General features: G+C 46.1%; 1 protein-coding gene across 1 annotated transcript in view; it reads left to right on the forward strand.

Moving 5' to 3' along the window:
- Positions 1-17,960, forward strand: part of NADSYN1 (NAD synthetase 1) — a 95,693-nt gene that overhangs the window by 56,173 nt on the left and 21,560 nt on the right. The window contains exon 12 of the mRNA XM_063944174.1: positions 6,314-6,416. Coding sequence (XP_063800244.1) covers positions 6,314-6,416 — 103 coding nt within the window. The remainder of the gene's footprint in view (positions 1-6,313; positions 6,417-17,960) is intronic.

Consider the following 17,960-nt stretch of genomic DNA (forward strand, 5'->3'; position numbering starts at 1 on the left):
CAGAGTCTAGGGAATGTACAGGGAGTCAAGCCCTGCCTTTCACTATGACGCAGGGACTTTCTGGGTCTCAGAAGCGCCCACTATCCCAAGTAGTTGACACTGATACCGACATGGATTCTGACTTCAGTGTCGACTATGATGATGCGAAGTTGCAGCCTAAATTGGCTAAACGTATTCATTATATGATTATTGCAATAAAGGATGTGTTGCATATAACAGATGACCCCTGACACGAGGGTCCACATGTTTAAAGAAAAGAAGCCTGAGGTTACTTTTCCCCCTTCACATGAGCTAAATGAGTTGTTTGAAAGGGCTTGGGAAACTCCTGACAAGAAACTGCAGATTCCCAAAAAGATTCTTATGGCGTATCCTTTCCCGATTAAGGACAGGATACGGTGGGAATCCTCCCCAAGGGTGGACAAAGCGTTGACACGCTTATCCAAAAAGGTAGCGCTGCCATCTCAAGATACCGCAGCCCTCAAGGATCCTGCTGAACGCAGGCAGGAGACTACCTTGAAGTCAATTTACACACATACTGGTACATTACTCAGACCGGCGATAACGTCGGCTTTGGTTTGTAGCGCTGTAGCAGCGTGGACGGATACCTTATCTGCTGATATTGATACGCTGGATAAGGAAACCATTTTATTGACCTTGGGTCATATTAAGGATGCTGTCCTAAATATGAGAGATGCTCAGAGAGACGTTGGCCTACTGGGTTCCAGAGCCAACGCTATGGCGATTTCTGCTAGGCGAGCCCTATAGACCCGACAATGGACGGGTGATGCCGACTCAAAGAGGCATATGGAGGTTTTGCCTTACAAGGGTGAGGACTTGTTTGGGGAAGGTCTCACGGACCTGGTTTCCACAGCTACTGCAGGTAAATCAACTTTTTTGCCTTATGTTTCCTCACAGCCTAAGAAAACGCCACATTATTAGATGCAGTCCTTTCGGTCGCATAAATCCAAGAGAGTACAGGGATCTTCCTTTCTTGCCAGAGGTAAGGGCAAGGGGAAAAAGCTGCCAACTACAGCTAGTTCCCAGGAGGAGAAGTCCTCCCCGGCTTCTACAAAATCCACCGCATGACGCTGGGGATCCGCTGAGGGAGTCCGCTCCAGTGGGGGCACGTCTTCGACTTTTCAGCCACGTCTGGGTTCAATCACAGGTGGATCCCTGGGCAATAGACATTGTTTCCCAGGGTTACAAGCTGGAATTCGAAGAGGTGCCTCCTCGCCGGTTTTTCAAATCGGCCCTACCGGCTTCTTCCTCAGAGAGGGAGGTAGTTTTAGCAGCAATTAAAAAATTGTGTCTTCAACAAGTGGTGGTCAAGGTTCAGCAGGGGATGGGGTATTCCTCAACCCTGTTTGTGGTCCCGAAACCGGACGGTTCGGTCAGACCCATTCTGAATTTAAAATCCTTAAACCTATACTTAAAAAGGTTCAAGTTCAAGATGGAATCGCTCAGAGCGGTCATCGCCAGCCTGGAAGGGGGGGATTACATGGTGTCCCTGGACATAAAGGATGCATACCTTCATGTCCCCATATATCCACCTCATCAGGCTTTCCTGAGATTTGCTGTACAGGATTGTCATTACCAATTTCAATCGTTGCCGTTTGGGCTTTCCACGGCCCCGAGGATTTTCACCAAGATAATGGCGGAAATGATGGTGCTCCTGCGCAAGCAGGGAGTCACAATTATCCCGTACTTGGACGATCTCCTAATAAAAGCGAGATCAAGAGAGCAGTTGCTGAACAGCGTATCACTCTCCCTGAGGGTGTTGCAGCAGCACGGCTGGATTCTCAATCTCCCGAAGTCACAGTTGGTTCCAACGACCCGTTTGCCTTTCTTAGGCATGATTCTGGATATAGACCAGAAAAGGGTTTTTCTCCCGAAGGAAAAGGCCCAAGAACTCCTGAACTTGGTCAGGGACCTCTTGAAACCAAAAAGGGTGTCGGTGCATCACTGCACTCGAGTTCTGGGAAAGATGGTGGCGTCTTACGAGGCCATTCCATTCGGCAGGTTCCATGCGAGGACTTTTCAGTGGGACCTTCTGGACAAGTGGTCCGGGTCGCATCTACAGATTCATCAGATGATCAGTCTGTCCCCCAGGGCCAGGGTATCTCTCCTGTGGTGGCTGCAGAGTGCTCACCTTCTAGAGGGTCGCAGGATCGGCATTCAGGACTGGGTTCTGGTAACCACGGACTCGAGCCTCCGAGGATGGGGAGCAGTCACACAGGGAAGAAACTTCCAAGGTCTATGGTCAAGCCAGGAGGCTTGTCTACACATCAACGTACTGGAATTAAGGGCCATATACAACGGCCTTCGTCAAGCGGAGAATTTGCTTTGCGACCTACCGGTTCTGATTCAGTCAGACAACATCACCGCAGTGGCTCATGTACCGTCAATGCGGAACAAAGAGCAGAGTGGCAATGGTAGAAGCTACCAGGATTCTTTGCTGGGCGGAAAATCATGTAAGCGCTCTGACAGCAGTCTTCATTCCGGGAGTGGACAACTGGAAGCGGACTTCCTCAGCAGACACGATCTACATCCAGGAGAGTGGGGACTTCATCAGGAAGTCTTTGCAGAGATTACAAGTCAGTGGGGGCTGCCTCAAATAGACATGATGGCGTCACGCCTCAACAAGAAACTTCCAAGGTATTGCGCCAGGTCAAGGGACCCTCAGGCGGTAGCAGTGGACGCCCTGGTGACACCGTGGGTGTTCCAGTCGGTCTATGTGTTCCCTCCTCTTCCTCTCATCTCCAAGATATTGAGAATCATAAGACGAAGAGGAGTACAGACAATTCTCATTGTTCCAGATTGGCCTCGAAGGGCCTGGTATCCGGATCTGCAGGAAATGCTCACAGAAGATCCGTGGCCTCTTCCTCTCAGAGAGGACCTGTTGCAACAGGGGCCCTGTCTGTTCCAGGACTTACAGCGGCTGCGTTTGACAGCATGGCGGTTGAACGCTGGATCCTAGCGGAAAAGGGCATTCCGGATTAGGTCATTCCTACTCTGATAAAGGATAGGAAGGACGTGACAGCAAAACATTATCACCGTATATGGAGGAAGTATGTGTCTTGGTGTGAGTCCAGGAATACTCCTCCGGAAGAATTCCATCTGGGCCGTTTCCTTCACTTCCTACAGACTGGAGTGAATTTGGGCCTAAAATTAGGCTCCATTAAGGTTCAGATTTCGGCCCTATCCATTTTCTTTCAGAAGGAATTGGCTTCTCTCCCAGAAGTCCAGACTTTTGTGAAGGGAGTGCTGCATATCCAGCCTCCTTTTGTGCCTCCTGTGGCACCTTGGGACCTTAACGTGGTGTTACGGTTCCTTAAGTCTCACTGGTTTGAGCCTCTTCAAACGGTGGAATTAAAGTATCTCACTTGGAAAGTGGTCATGTTGTTGGCCTTGGCATCGGCAAGGCGAGTGTCTGAGTTGAATATTTCTAAAATACACAGCGCTTTATGATAATACCACCAAGAAATCTGTTAATTACTACCCATAATTGATTAAAACACACACCTAATCTCTACTGCTCCCACCGGTGGTACTGTTCCACCAATTACCAAAAACCAAAAATATATTTAAACAAGGGAGCGCTAAGAACAGGGTCAGTTTAAATCACACATTTATTACAATCCGCATATAAACAGCAAATAAAATCAAGGATAAATATCCGGATATTAAAAACAATATAGTGCACTCTTTATTTAGTCCCATGCCCTGAGCTCGAATTAGTAATTGTCTATTCACACAGATAGATCCGTACAATCTCCACTGGTACGCATTAATTGTGTCCAATTGTAACCATGCTGTCTTGATAATTAATTGGCTTTAAACAAGGCAACCTTCTTTTTATTTGTATCCAGCAAAAATGTATCAGTCACTGGAAGGCTCCTTAATAGATAGCAGTAGGGGGAGAGCGCTGTGTAGTAAATGGATGCACAGCGGTATGCTACGACCCCTACGTCCCAGCCGCAGCACGTCTTTTGAAAGGTTACTCACAGCCGCCTCTGCTTCCCTCGGGGTGCAGACCGTTTTGCACTCGGTCCTGCTGTTGCTTTATCCCCGGTCAGGTTTCCATTGCGCTGCGTGCGGTAGTGGGATCCGTTCGTGAAAGAGCTCCGGGCACCCGAGTGTCTGAGTTGGCGGCTTTATCTCACAAAAGCCCCTATCTGATTTTCCATGTGGATAGAGCGGAGTTGCGGACTCGTCCTCAATTTTTGCCTAAGGTGGTTTCCTCTTTTCATATGAACCAACCTATTGTGGTGCCTGTGGCTACGCGGGACTTGGAGGATTCCGAGTCCCTTGATGTGGTCAGGGCATTGAAAATTTATGTAGCCAGAACGGCTCGGGTTAGGAAAACAGTGGCACTGTTTGTCCTGTATGCAGCCAACAAGGTTGGCGCTCCTGCTTCTAAGCAGACTATTACTCGCTGGATCTGTAACACGATTCAGCAGGCTCATTCTACGGCTGGATTGCCGTTACCAAATTCGGTAAAGGCCCATTCCACTAGGAAGGTGGGCTCTTCTTGGGCGGCTGCCCGAGGTGTCTCGGCATTACAGCTTTGCCGAGCGGCGACTTGTTCAAACACCTTTGCAAAGTTCTACAAGTTTGATACCCTGGCTGATGAGGACCTCATGTTTGCTCAATCGGTGCTGCAGAGTCATCTGCACTCTCCCGCCCGTTTTGGAGCTTTGGTATAATCCCCATGGTCCTTACGGAGTCCCCAGCATCCACTAGGACGTAAGAGAAAATAAGATTTTAAACCTATCGGTAAATCTTTTTCTCCTAGTCCGTAGAGGATGCTGGGCGCCCGTCCCAGTGCGGACTAAATTCTGCAAGACTTGTATATAGTTATTGCCTACATAAGGGTTATGTTACAGTTTTGATCAGTCTCGGGCTGATGCTGTTTTGTTTCATACTGTTAACTGGTTCGTATGTTATACGGTGTGGATGGTGTGGGCTGGTATGAATCTTGCCCTTAGATTAACAAAAATCCTTTCCTCGTACTGTCCGTCTCTTCTGGGCACAGTTTCTCTAACTGAGGTCTGGAGGAGGGGCATAGAGGGAGGAGCCAGTGCACACCCATATCTAAAGTTCTTTTTAGTGCCCATGTCTCCTGTGGAGCCCGTCTATTCCCCATGGTCCTTACGGAGTCCCCAGCATCCTCTACGGACTAGGAGAAAAAGATTTACCGGTAGGTTTAAAATCTTATTTTTTCAGTGATTGACAGTCTGATTCCGGTTGGGGGCGGCAGCTACTGCAACCACATCTGAATAAAGTCCATTGCCAGACTTTCATTCCAACCAGCCAACTAGCTGGTTGGAAAGATAATCTTTGGGTGTATAGCCAGCTTTAGGGTTCCCTGAGTACTGTAGGTAGGAAACGCACTCTTGGAAGATAGTGAGCAGTGTACAGGCACTTCTATTGTTGATGTGCCTTTTTGTATGACATTGTCTTTGTACCTTTCATTTCTGACCTGTTTCTTTATTATTCCTCTTGTAATTAAACTAATTGCAGAAAATGTCTTGATGGGGTCTAAGACAGTGATCTAAGGAACAATTCGATCATTTGTGTATATGTATGTCATGTATATATAGATATATACTGTATGTGTCTATATATATATATATATATATATATATACACGCACAGTTTGAGTATCTCTTATACAAAATTAAAAATCACACATTTTTGGTTCCCCTACTGAGCTAACGAAGCATATACATATATATTATATTATATATTTATATAATATATCTATATATACACATAATATATAACATATATATGTCATTATCTCAGCAGGGGACCCAAAAATGTGGTATTTTGGATAAGGGATACTCAAGCTGTATATACAATTTACCCAGTGTATATTGGGGCAGATTTACACTTGCAAGGCGTCGACAGTCCATGTGCTAAGTAGCTATGTGACCACACAGCTCGTGTCCTTATGATTGGATAAACCTCATCATCACTAACAGCGCGCACATGCACCAGCCCTGTCCTTTAAGCCTACACGCCCACAGCACGTCTTCCCTAAAATGAGCCTATGCACAAGCGCCCGGTTGACACCTGATAATGCCCACTCAGCCGCAGGTAGCGATGTGATCGAGCTGTGTATGACTGTGAATCGCCCATACATGCGTACGCTCTGCCGTGTAGCATGCGCTGCATAGCTAAGCGGACTTGCACGATACGCTGCATCTGCCCCATTATGTGTACGGTAAGGGATGGAGCCCCTAACGCCATCTCATCAGCCTGCACCGTGTCACCAGTACTTACATTGGGCTAATGTCTTGTCTTTCAGGGGGGATTCCTCCTTCCTCTGAGCGGCGGGGTGGACAGCTCCGCGGTAGCCTGCATCGTATACTCCATGTGTCGCCTTGTGTGCCAGGCTGTGGAGGAGGGCAGTAAGTGCACCTGGTCTGATCTATAACTACCTCGCTAGAACCCTACTGGTTACCCTGAATTCCTTCCTTGCTTATATCATTGGATCTGTCCATTTATAATTCATTTATTATGCCATAGGGAGTAGGGATACTGATCAGGTTCTGCGCACCTTGTGAATACTGGAGAGCTACACGGAGTTACCTCAGTACTAAAGCTCATTAAGGACTCCAGAATTTGGTAAACATTCTGGACCTGATTCAGCGTTAGGAACAAATGAGACAAGGAACATTTTGCTCCTGGAACAAACCATGTTGCAATGCGAGGGGTGCAAATTCATTTATTTTCTTGCATGCAGGGGAAGATACTGGTTGGTTTGCATGTAACAGACAAATACTGGGCACCCTAAGGTATACATTGCTCCTGTTTCGATTTCCTCCTAACTCTGAATCAGACTCTAGTCTATTATCAAGAGACAGTTTATTCATTTTTCTAACTCACCAGCATAAATGTGTTTGATAAATTTGGGCCTCCCTGGCATTGAGCTAATTATGTTTAAACCTTATTTTAAGACTCAAGGGCCCTCATTCCGAGTTGATCGCTCGCAAGGCGAATTTAGCAGAGTTGCTCACGCTAAGCCTACGCCTACTGGGAGTGTATCTTAGCTTCTTAAAATTGCGACCGATGTATTCGCAATATTGCGATTACAAACTACTTAGCAGTTTCAGAGTAGCTTCAGACTTACTCGGCATCTGCGTTCAGTTCAGTGCTTGTCGTTCCTGGTTTGACGTCATAAACACACCCAGCGTTCGCCCAGACACTCCCCCGTTTCTCCGGCCACTCCTGCGTTTTTTCCGGAAACGGTAGCGTTTTTATCCACACGCCCCGAAAACGCTGTGTTTCCGCCCAGTAACACCCATTTCCTGTCAATCACACTACGTTCGCCAGAGCGAAGAAAAAGCCGTGAGTAAAAATACTATCTTCATTGTAAAATTACTTGGCGCAGTCGCAGTGCGAATATTGCGCATGCGTACTAAGCGGAATTTCACTGCGATGCGAAGAAAATTACCGAGCGATCAACTCGGAATGAGGGCCAATGTTAGAGGCATCTAATAATAATTTATAAGTGATAATGATACATGGGTGTTATAATACAGATCACTGCATGTTATCATACAGTGCAACTGCACCTGAAGACGCAGTCGCTGGCTTTGACATGCCACCAAAACGTCAGCGACACGCCTGCATTTTAAATGCCTCTGTCTGTCACCAACCCCAAATGGTTGTAGACTGTTAATCAAATTGCGCCTAACACCACACTGTGACCACCATTGCAAGACCATTGCGGTGGCAGAGGCGCATATGCAGTACATAAATCATTGTCCGTTTGCAAACGAATGAAAACTGCGTCATCAGGCCCATAGCGATTTTTGATCAGTCGTCTTGCTTACACTTCATTTTAGCCTCAATGATGCTGTTCTGTTTGTTTGTACGCAATGTGACGGTTTTCCATTTGGGAATAAGCGCAGCATCTTGGGCTGTTGATTTTGAAATTACAAAAAGCGCAGTGCAAAAGGATTTGCCTCATCTCTGACCTACCACACCGCCAGGGCAAATGGGTATGCGTAGTATTACTGAAATATTACTGCTGCAATTAAAAAACTTTATAAGTTGCAACCATTATTACGGCCCTTTATATGGCGCTTTACCAAACGCATAAACAGTATGAACAAAACAAGAAAAAAGTGACTTACAGTACAGAACATTACAGGACATGGACAAAGTGTATGCTCATTCCATGTCAGTTCACCCAGGCATGACACTTACCGTCCCAGATTGTCATGATACATGTTGGGGAGTATTCAGTTAGCTGCGATAACCATTTTTGCGTGAAAAACTGCAATTTTAGAGCAAATCGTTAAAGATTCAATTATTCAATAAGCCGCAATAATTTTTAGACAATAATTTTACCGTGAATTAAACTTCACCTACTCTGGTGCAAAATTGGGGAAAATCTCTATTTTAAGGTGAAAATGTCAGGATTTGGTTCAGAACCCCCTGTGACACCTCTCCCTCACCTAATGACTAAGTAGGAACTTTAACTTTTTTAATTATTTTTAGCTGGCCAATAATGACATGTAATTTTGGGGGTGAAAAAGTGCAAAGTGGGGGGCGTGGCTTAGCTGCAGTTCTAGGCAGACGTGTCTCACTGGAGCTCCTGCCTTGGATAAGGAATTCTTGATACCTGGGCTGCTCCCTAGTAACATTGGGACTCACCCCTACCAGCAGGGGTACCCCTGCACTGGTCCGCACGGTCTGCGGAGCTGGCGGGTGTTTCCTACACCCGTGCGGGTTGCAGCCTGCTGACCCAGGAGAAGCCGGGGCCTCGATTGCAGTGCGACCCGGAGAGACGTGACCCTTTGAGGCCAGCGCCCGGGATGGAGGTCGCACCCCCCCATCTCGGCACTGAAATACCCTTCTCTGCGCCTCCGACCCGGTGCTTGCGGGTGATGGTGAGTGTTACCCGCTATCCCCTTACCGCTGAGGGACGCCCGCCGATCGTTGCGGCCGCGCTGTGGAGGGTCGGAGGCGGGTGGTGTCTCCTGCTCTCTTCCGCCGCGGCTGGCTCTTCCTGCTTAGTGGCGCTTGGACTGGGGGACCCCGGCCTGCGCTGTGCACCTGTCGCTGAGCCCGCTCCCAACTGGTCTATCAGCGGCCTCCGGGGGCCTGAGCAGCGGGAGGTCACTTCCAGATCCTGGTGGCGCCATCTTGAATACTGGCGTGGCGCCCTTATAGCCCCCTTGCTCCCTGCTCGGTGCAACCCTTCTAAAGCCGCAGATTAGGAGGAACCCTGAGGAATATAAATCCCCAGGGCACTGTCTGCTCTAACACATAGCAGGAACTATAATATTTAAAAAAAAAAAAATAAGGGTGACGTGGCTCTGACAAGTCGTGGAGCTTCAGAGCTCCAGCTAAAAGGAGCTTACTATCCTGATCTCCTCCTAACCCTTGCAGCCAACATCACCCCATTTGGCTCTGCCAGCTGCTGCGGATAACATACTGAGCACGGGGACCCTGGCTAGCGGCTCCTGCTGCATTCACGCTTGCGGCCCGTATCCCGTTCTGAAGCCGGGACATCGAGTTTAGAGCCTTCCCGGGGGTGCGCTCCGGGACCGGGGCACGGCCGTGCCGGGACTCATAGCGGCCTTCCCTCTCCCCTGTACCTGCTCACTCACCGGCCCTTGCCTGACCCGGACCCTCGGGCACTGTTGTGTGGCGGCGGATCCCTTTATCTACCATCCGGTGCTGCAGCTGCAATTTACCTTCCCCTCGCGGCGGCCATCTTGCTTCTCCCAGATTACATGTAAGTGGCACCGTCTCCATTCAGCTCCTGCCACACAGACTTTTACATCCACTGCCTCCACGTACCTGGCGCTGCCAACAAATAATCACTCCTTCGTCCATATTTTCAAGTTACTTACTCTACCGCCATATTGGCTCACAGCTGTGAACACTTTGCAATGTGAGCGTTCCTTATCTCCACCGCCACTCATGTTTGCCTAATTGACATGTTCTTGTTGCTACTGTGATTGAGTGTACCTGTTTCACATCTATCCTTTGATTGGACCCGGCCGTGCAAGAGCTCCCTCCATTGTTATTTGGCTACATTCCCGACAGCGAAAAATGCCTCCCAAAAAGAACAAAGACCCAGTGCTCCCCAAAATCTCCTTCCCCCCACAGAAACCCCTTCAAATCTCCCCTTTACAATGCATCTCCACTTCGCCCACCATGCCGGACCCTGCGGTGTCGAGCGTTCTGTCATCCACACTCACGATCTCCTGAGTTGACTGCGAATCTGATGAACCTCTGACAGTTAAATCCCTTTGACAGATGCTGTCTGCTTTTAAATTGGAACTCTCTAAAGACCTAACCTCAGCTGTCCGCGATGTCAAGACTGAGCTAGTGGCAATTGGGGACAGAACTGACCACTTGGAACATAAGGTGGAAGAACTTGTTGCCTCCCACAACGAATTGATCACTTCCCACGATCACCAACAACAAGATCTGGACCAATTCCGGTCTAAATTAGCTGATATGGAGGACAGATCTCGTCGCAACAACATCAAGATCAGGGACATCCCTGATTCTGTTACTAACTCGGAATTGGAGCCTTATGCCATCGCCCTTTTCAGGAAGCTCCTCCCCGCTGCGGATATCGCAGAGCCCTTGATTGATCGTATCCACCGCCTCCCAAGGCCTCGCACCGTCTCTTCTGACCTCCCTAAGGACACCCTTCTCCGTGTGCATTTCTTTATGGTTAAGGAACGTATCATGAGAGCTGCAAGAGAATCCAAAAATTCAGATATCCTAGGGGGTCTTCAAGTTTTCCAAGACTTCTCCGCTGCCACCATTGTGAAGAGACGTACCCTTACACCTATTACCCTTGCTCTTCGGTCCCATGATATCCATTACCGCTGGGGATTTCCGGTCACACTAATAGTTTCCTATGAGGATTCCACCTACATCATCTCCTCTCTCGACGCGGGAGTCAAATTGCTTTTAGATTGGGACATCACTGTTCAAAAGCCATCTGTACTGTCCCGCGCTACTTCTATCCACCGGGAATGGACACCTGCCTGAACCCCCTACTCGCAGTCCTGGGTCCTTTCAAATTCCTTTCGGTTCTCTGAAGTAATAGACCTCTTCCCCCCCTACCGAGAGGGGAAGGTTCCATAGATTACAGTGTCCATTCCAGTTGTTGACATTTATCCTGATATATATGTTACAGGTTTACTCATTCACTTGTCACTCTATGTCTGTTGTCCTATGCTGGTTATTTACCGTTATTTAAGTTTATTTTTGCATCTAGGGGAATTGCAACTTATTGGAGTTATTCCTGGTTGTTTATATGTTGTTGCCCCCTATGCCCTCACCTACAGCTCCGTAGGCTTAGTTTAACATGTTTGTATTCTCTCCATAGATGTTATACTTGAGTGGGGGTGCCTGCTCCGTCAGCCCGCCCCCCACTTTTTCTATACTGCTGCAAGTTACTGTCATTTTTTCCCCCCTCCCCTGCAGTAGTCATGCAGGTCCAATATACCGGACCTTTTTTTGTTTACTTCCTTATCCCCTGGTTTAAACCTTTCATCCTAACCCCCCCGTATGCCTCCCTCCCCACCAAGCTCCAGACTCGTTGCTATCCTCAATTTGCCGTGGTACTTTGATCTTCGATTCAATTGCATTTACTGTGTTTAATATAGATATCTGTCTCTCGTCCTTGACTTATATTTTCAGTGCTGGACCTCCTCTCTCCTAATGTTAAGGGACTGAACTCACCTAACAAACGCAGATTGGCCCTCACTTTCTTCCACCAACAAAGGGCAGATGTTGTTGCGCTGCAGGAAACCCACTTTTCCTCTGCTAACCCCCCTCTATTTAAAAATAGTAATTTCCCTGTGGGATACCATGCAAATGGCCCGCTCAAGCGTAATGGGGTGGCTATCCTCTTTAGCAAACATGTTACCTTTGTCCTCCACTCCCAAATCTCTGACAAAAGTGTCCGCTACCTGATCCTTACGCGTCTTCTAGACGACAAACCCACTACACTGGTGTGCCTATATGCCCCTAACTCTAACCAGGTTCCGTTCCTGCGTAAACTGTTTCTCACAATCTGTAAATCTCTCAAGGGTTCCCTGGTTGTTTTGGGAGATTACAATTTAGTTTTAGACCCAAAATTAGACAAATCTGGTCATCCCTCCTGCCCCATCCCTTCAGCTCAATCCGGCCCTTCTTTAGCCTTTCGCAATTTACTCACGGAGTTCGATCTTTTCGACATCTGGAGGACCACTAATCCCTCAGGGCGGGAATATACATTCCACTCCTCAGTTCATAATTCCTACTCTAGGATAGATTTAATACTATGTGATAAATGGTCTCTCCAAAGGACTAAAGACATTGCTATTTTACCGATCACTTGGTCAGACCATGCCCCCATTCTTTGGAAATGGAATCTCCATGGCACCCAAAACACCCCTAGACAGTGGCGTCTTTTTCCCTATCTAAATAATACTCTCCTCAAAAAACTAATTTGTGATTCCATAAACTCATATCTAGCTACCAATTCCCCCCTAGATACCTCCGTTATAAACCACTGGTGTGCCTTTAAAGCTGTTACCCGTGGTGCGGCTATCCAAGATGGTGCCACCCTCAAGAAACAGGCCCTCCAATTACAGTCGAAATTGGAAGCTGAATTGATAGATCTCGAAACACGGAACAAGGCCAATCCCTCTAGAACCCTCAAAAAAGAACTCTCTAATATTCGCAGCCAACTCCAAAAATTGCTCCTTGCTCATACCCAAGCGGCATTAAATAGAATGAGACAAAAGTTTTATCTTCTGGGTAATAAATCTGGCAGAATGTTAGCCCGTAAACTTCGTGCTCAGCAAGCTAGGTATAAGATCAAATTCATCTACTCTCCCTCTAAGCAGAAGGTCCTAAATCCTAAAGATATTACAAACCAATTTGCGCAATATTATGCTAAACTTTACAACTTACTAACTGATTCCTCAACCCCTCAGCCTACTCGTAGAATAAAATTAAAAGATAATCCTAGACGGAAAATCAATACAGGCGCTTTAGAAATAAGACCACTCTATTAATAATTAATAATAAATGCTGCTCTCAAAAGGTATTCTGTTATACCTGAGTACACAAATAAACTATATATAACTATAATAGAGAGCGCAAACATACATAATAATAAAAACAATTTATTATTATAAACAGCATTAAAATTCAATTAGTATAATCATATACAACGGAGCTAGAGAGCCATATGCCAATATAAGGAGACACTAGATCATATCATATCATATATTCATGATGAATTTGGGATAAATATATAGATGTAATCCCTTTTTAACTTCTATGATGGTTAATCCAGTAAAAAAAGGAGAAAAAAGTTCCTTAGTATCCAAGACAATTGTTGATCAGCTGAATCCCTGTTATTATATGCAGTGCCTGTAGTATATTAAATTGCCTCATTCGATGGTACCAGTATTCATGCAGTGGTGCGCAATGATTCTCCAACAAAACGTTGATTAAAACTTTTTTGACAACGTAATGATAACACCCCTCTGCCGTTAATAGGGTAACAGCATTAGATTCACACCTGGTAGCAATTGGGTGTGTAATTGTACTAAGTACTGATTGGTTGAGGAACCTCTTTTATACTGCACTGGTCTGAGTAACAGACATACCTTCTGAAGAAACCGACACGAGCTACGTCGGAGAAACGCGTCAAGGGGCTGTGATACGGAGTTACGGAGCCGCAATACTAACTCTCTATATCCAGGACATCTCTACCCAGCTGCATTTAAGACCTGTAGTGCCCATCCAGGTGCGTCTCACCGTTGTGATTTCCAGCTTGGTTTGCTGCCACTTTTGCATGTGCCGTCTGGTCCTTGTGCGATAGGACCCGGCACCAACATCAAACATCCACCGCCGCTGCAGCCACTTCGTCCTTGTGCAATAGGACACGGCATTAAGAACAGCATGTACGGTGAGAATTTACCCTATTAACGGCAGAGGGGTGTTATCATTACGTTGTCAAAAAAGTTTTAATCAACGTTTTGTTGGAGAATCATTGCGCACCACTGCATGAATACTGGTACCATCGAATGAGGCAATTTAATATACTACAGGCACTGCATATAATAACAGGGATTCAGCTGATCAACAATTGTCTTGGATACTAAGGAACTTTTTTCTCCTTTTTTTACTGGATCAACCATCATAGAAGTTAAAAAGGGATTACATCTATATATTTATCCCAAATTCATCATGAATATATGATATGATATGATATGATCTAGTGTCTCCTTATATTGGCATATGCCTCAGCCTACTCCCCTCTCTATTACTTCTTTTCTAGACAATCTCTCTTTCCCCACTCTCACCCAGGAGCAGCTGTCCGCTCTTAATGCCCCATGGACCTCTGCTGAAGTCTCCGCAGCTATTAAGTCCTCTCCCCGTAACAAGGCCCCTGGCCCAGACGGGTTTGTTACCGATTTTTATGCCTCATTCCATGATGTTCTTTCTCCCCATTTGACCGCTCTCTTCAACAATTTTTCTGATCAAGGTACCCTGCCAGCTGAACTCCCAGAAGCGCGTATAGTTACTATACCCAAACCCGGCAAGGATCCTGCCTATGTACATAACTATAACCCTATCGCGTTGCTCAACTCCGATATCAAACTGTACGCCAAACTGATTGCGACACGTATAAACCAATTTCTTCCATTGCTGGTGCACTCGGACCAGTCTGGTTTTGTACCAGGAAGACAAGCGTCGGACAATACGCGTAGAGTTTTTAACCTGATCGATTCACTCTCTAAAGATCAGGGCCTTCTCTTGCTATCCCTGGATGCTGAGAAGGCCTTTGATAGATTGAACTGGTCGTATATGCGTGAAGTTCTTCTCCGCTTTGGCTTTAGAGATCGTATCCTATCCTCTATTTTAGCATTATATAGCTCTCCTTCAGCCCGAGTGTTCAGCAATGGCTTCCTATCCGACTCTTTCCCAATCACAAATGGCACCAGACAAGGATGCCCTCTCTCCCCTCTGATATTCGTTTTGTCAATTGAACCCTTAGCTATTACAATCCGTGACAACCCCCAATTTCCAGCTTTACAGTTCGGTTCCTCCCGTCACAAATTAAGTCTATTTGCAGATGACGTCCTTCTCTTTATCTCTGACCCCTCCACCACACTCCCTCTAATGATCTCTATTTTAGATGCCTATAGTTTAGCCTCCTACTATAAACTCAACATCACAAAGACTGAGGCTTTGCCCATCAACCTTTCCCACGCCCTTTCAGCCCTCCAATCCTCCTTTCCTTATAATTGGCGGAAAAACTTGATTAAATACCTGGGTATTAACATCCCTATCCACACTCCTGATGTCTTCACTTTCAACTTCTCTCCTCTAATAGTAACACTAGATGCCCTAACAAAATCTTGGGCGTCATATGAAGTCTCCTGGCTAGGACGTATGGCTGCATTCAAAATGTCTCTCCTGCCCAAACTGATGTACTTGTTCTGCACAATCTCATAGAATTTTCCAAAAGAAGCCCTGCAGACTTATTCTTCTATATTGACTAAATATGTCTGGTCTTCTAAACCACCCTCACTGGCACACTCTAAAATGATATTGCCGAGAGCTTTAGGAGGCCTATATTTACCTAGCCTCTCCCTATATCAAGAGGCTTCTCTACTAGCTTCCCTTAAAAATTATTTTACTACTAATTCACAGGTATGAAAAAAGACAAACGGCTGCGCTGGATGTCAGGAATATAAATGTACTGTACAGAGAGCCAACGTAAAAAGTAACAATATTTATTATAAATAAAACATTATATACCGGTAAATTGATTAAGAACAATCACTAATAGTGAACTTAGGGTAACTTGTAGTGGCTCAGGATCAGTATAATAAACGTGACCTTAAAGGAAAAGTTCCGTATTCCACTTGATAAGATAGGTAATTAATAGAGAACAGGGTGCACTGGTAATATCCCAATGGGATGTAAGTTCCTCGGTTAGAATGAATCTCAATACCTCTCCGGTGGGCTGGTCAAAGCCGAGCGTCCTCGGCATATGTGTCCTGCAATGCCCACATACGCTGTGCAGCGGAGGGGAGAAGACCGTCTTTTTCACAACCTGGCTGTGGCGGCGTGTATGTTAAAGCCGCTAATGACGGAAGCTGTGAACGGAGGGTGCAGTGGAGATCGATGTGCACCTTGTAGTTACACCTGAGCTAGGTGTGAGTGGGGGCGGGTCCAGACGCGTTTCGTCACGCTCCACGTGACTTTTTCAAAGGTATCTGGGTGGAACTTGAACAAATTCAAGCTCGTTTGCTACCTCTTGCAGATATATTCCGCACTCCTAGGTTGCTCCGACCTGTTCTCCCACATCTACTTCCATCCACACAAGCCTCGCTTAAAACCTGGGACAAATTATCCCGCCACCCTATTATCACCCATCTGCCATATCACCCAGATCTCCATCACCACCCTCAACGATGATACCCCACCTGAATCTTTCTAAATGGAGACAAGTAGGCATATCGCGTCTGGGTGATATATTGGAAGGACTTTTCATGTTGCCCTTCCCAGCTCTCCAACGGAAATTCTCCCTACTTGCTTCAGAACTTTTCCACTATTTTCAGGTCGCACACCGGTGGAAATCGATCCCTACCACTTCACTGACTCCAGACTCAACCTCACAACTGCTTTTCTCTCATCTTTCTTTAAGTAAATCCAGGGGCGATATCTCATTCTGGTACAATCTATTGATTACCCCTGTTTCTCTCTCCAAATCTAATGCTCAGTTAAAATGGGAACTGGATTTAGGTAGAACTCTGTCACCTCACGAATGGCGGAATATCTTCCTTATCTCCCATTCCATGTCACAATGCCTGAATCACACTGAAATGCACATTAAACTAATCCACAGGTTATATCTAACCCCTGACCGATTGCACAGATTTTGGCCTGCTTGTAGCAATAAATGTTGGAGACTTTGTGGATCTATAGGACATATCTACCACATATTTTGGTCCTGCCCAGTGATTGCAAATTACTGGTCCGAAGTGTTTGATTTGATCAATAAAGTTCTCCATACACAACTTATCCCTGATCCAACTGTAGCGCTATTTCACATAGTTTCCCCCCTCGTCCCCCCCTCCAGCAGATATGTCTTAGGTCATATCTTAATAGCTGCTCACGCCAATCTAGCTCAGTTATGGAAGCAACCTACACCCCCTGCTTTGCTAAAAGTTATTCACAATACGAACCACCACTACCTCATGGAAACTGAATACATCCATACCTCCAGTACTGCTACCTCCCCCTTGACCCGCTGGTCCCTATGGTATGAGTTTGTTGCTACCGCCCCAGTTTCCCTGTATTTCCATAACTCATCTTACTGTGACCCATCTCATTTTAGTCTAGTTGAACATCCTGTTAGTGAGTGATATTTCCCTCCATATAACCAGGATATCCGCTTTTTCCTCTTCCTCTTAGAGGTCGCAAGGTTTTATTTTTATCTTTGTCTCCTCTCTCTTCCTATTCTTCTGCTTCTACCTATTGAATTGTATTGAACCACAAGGGATACCTTTTAATGCATTGTTTGATACACTTTCATAGCTCCTGTACTAATGACTTTTGATATTTAACGATTTCTGTATATCCGCCATCTGCAGTTGTCCCCTTTCTTTTCTTTCTCTAAGTACTCGTTTTTTCTTATGTCTGCTCTTTTTGCTCTCAAAGTACCTGTACCGTTGATCTACTGGATGCTCTCCCCCCCCCCCCCTCCTCCACCCTCTACATTGTGTTATATTGCACACTCCCCTTTTTATTTCTGTACCTCATAAAATTGTTTCTTTTCAATAAAAACTATTGAAGTTAAAAAACAAAGTGCAAAGTGACAGAATTCAGGGTTGGTACAGGTATATTGGGGTGCTTTGAGTGGGACAGATGTTCTTAGGCTTGCAGGTGGGAGTAGTCAG

Source organism: Pseudophryne corroboree, chromosome 11 (genome assembly GCF_028390025.1).
Source record: "Pseudophryne corroboree isolate aPseCor3 chromosome 11, aPseCor3.hap2, whole genome shotgun sequence".
Taxonomy (NCBI): domain Eukaryota; kingdom Metazoa; phylum Chordata; class Amphibia; order Anura; family Myobatrachidae; genus Pseudophryne; species Pseudophryne corroboree.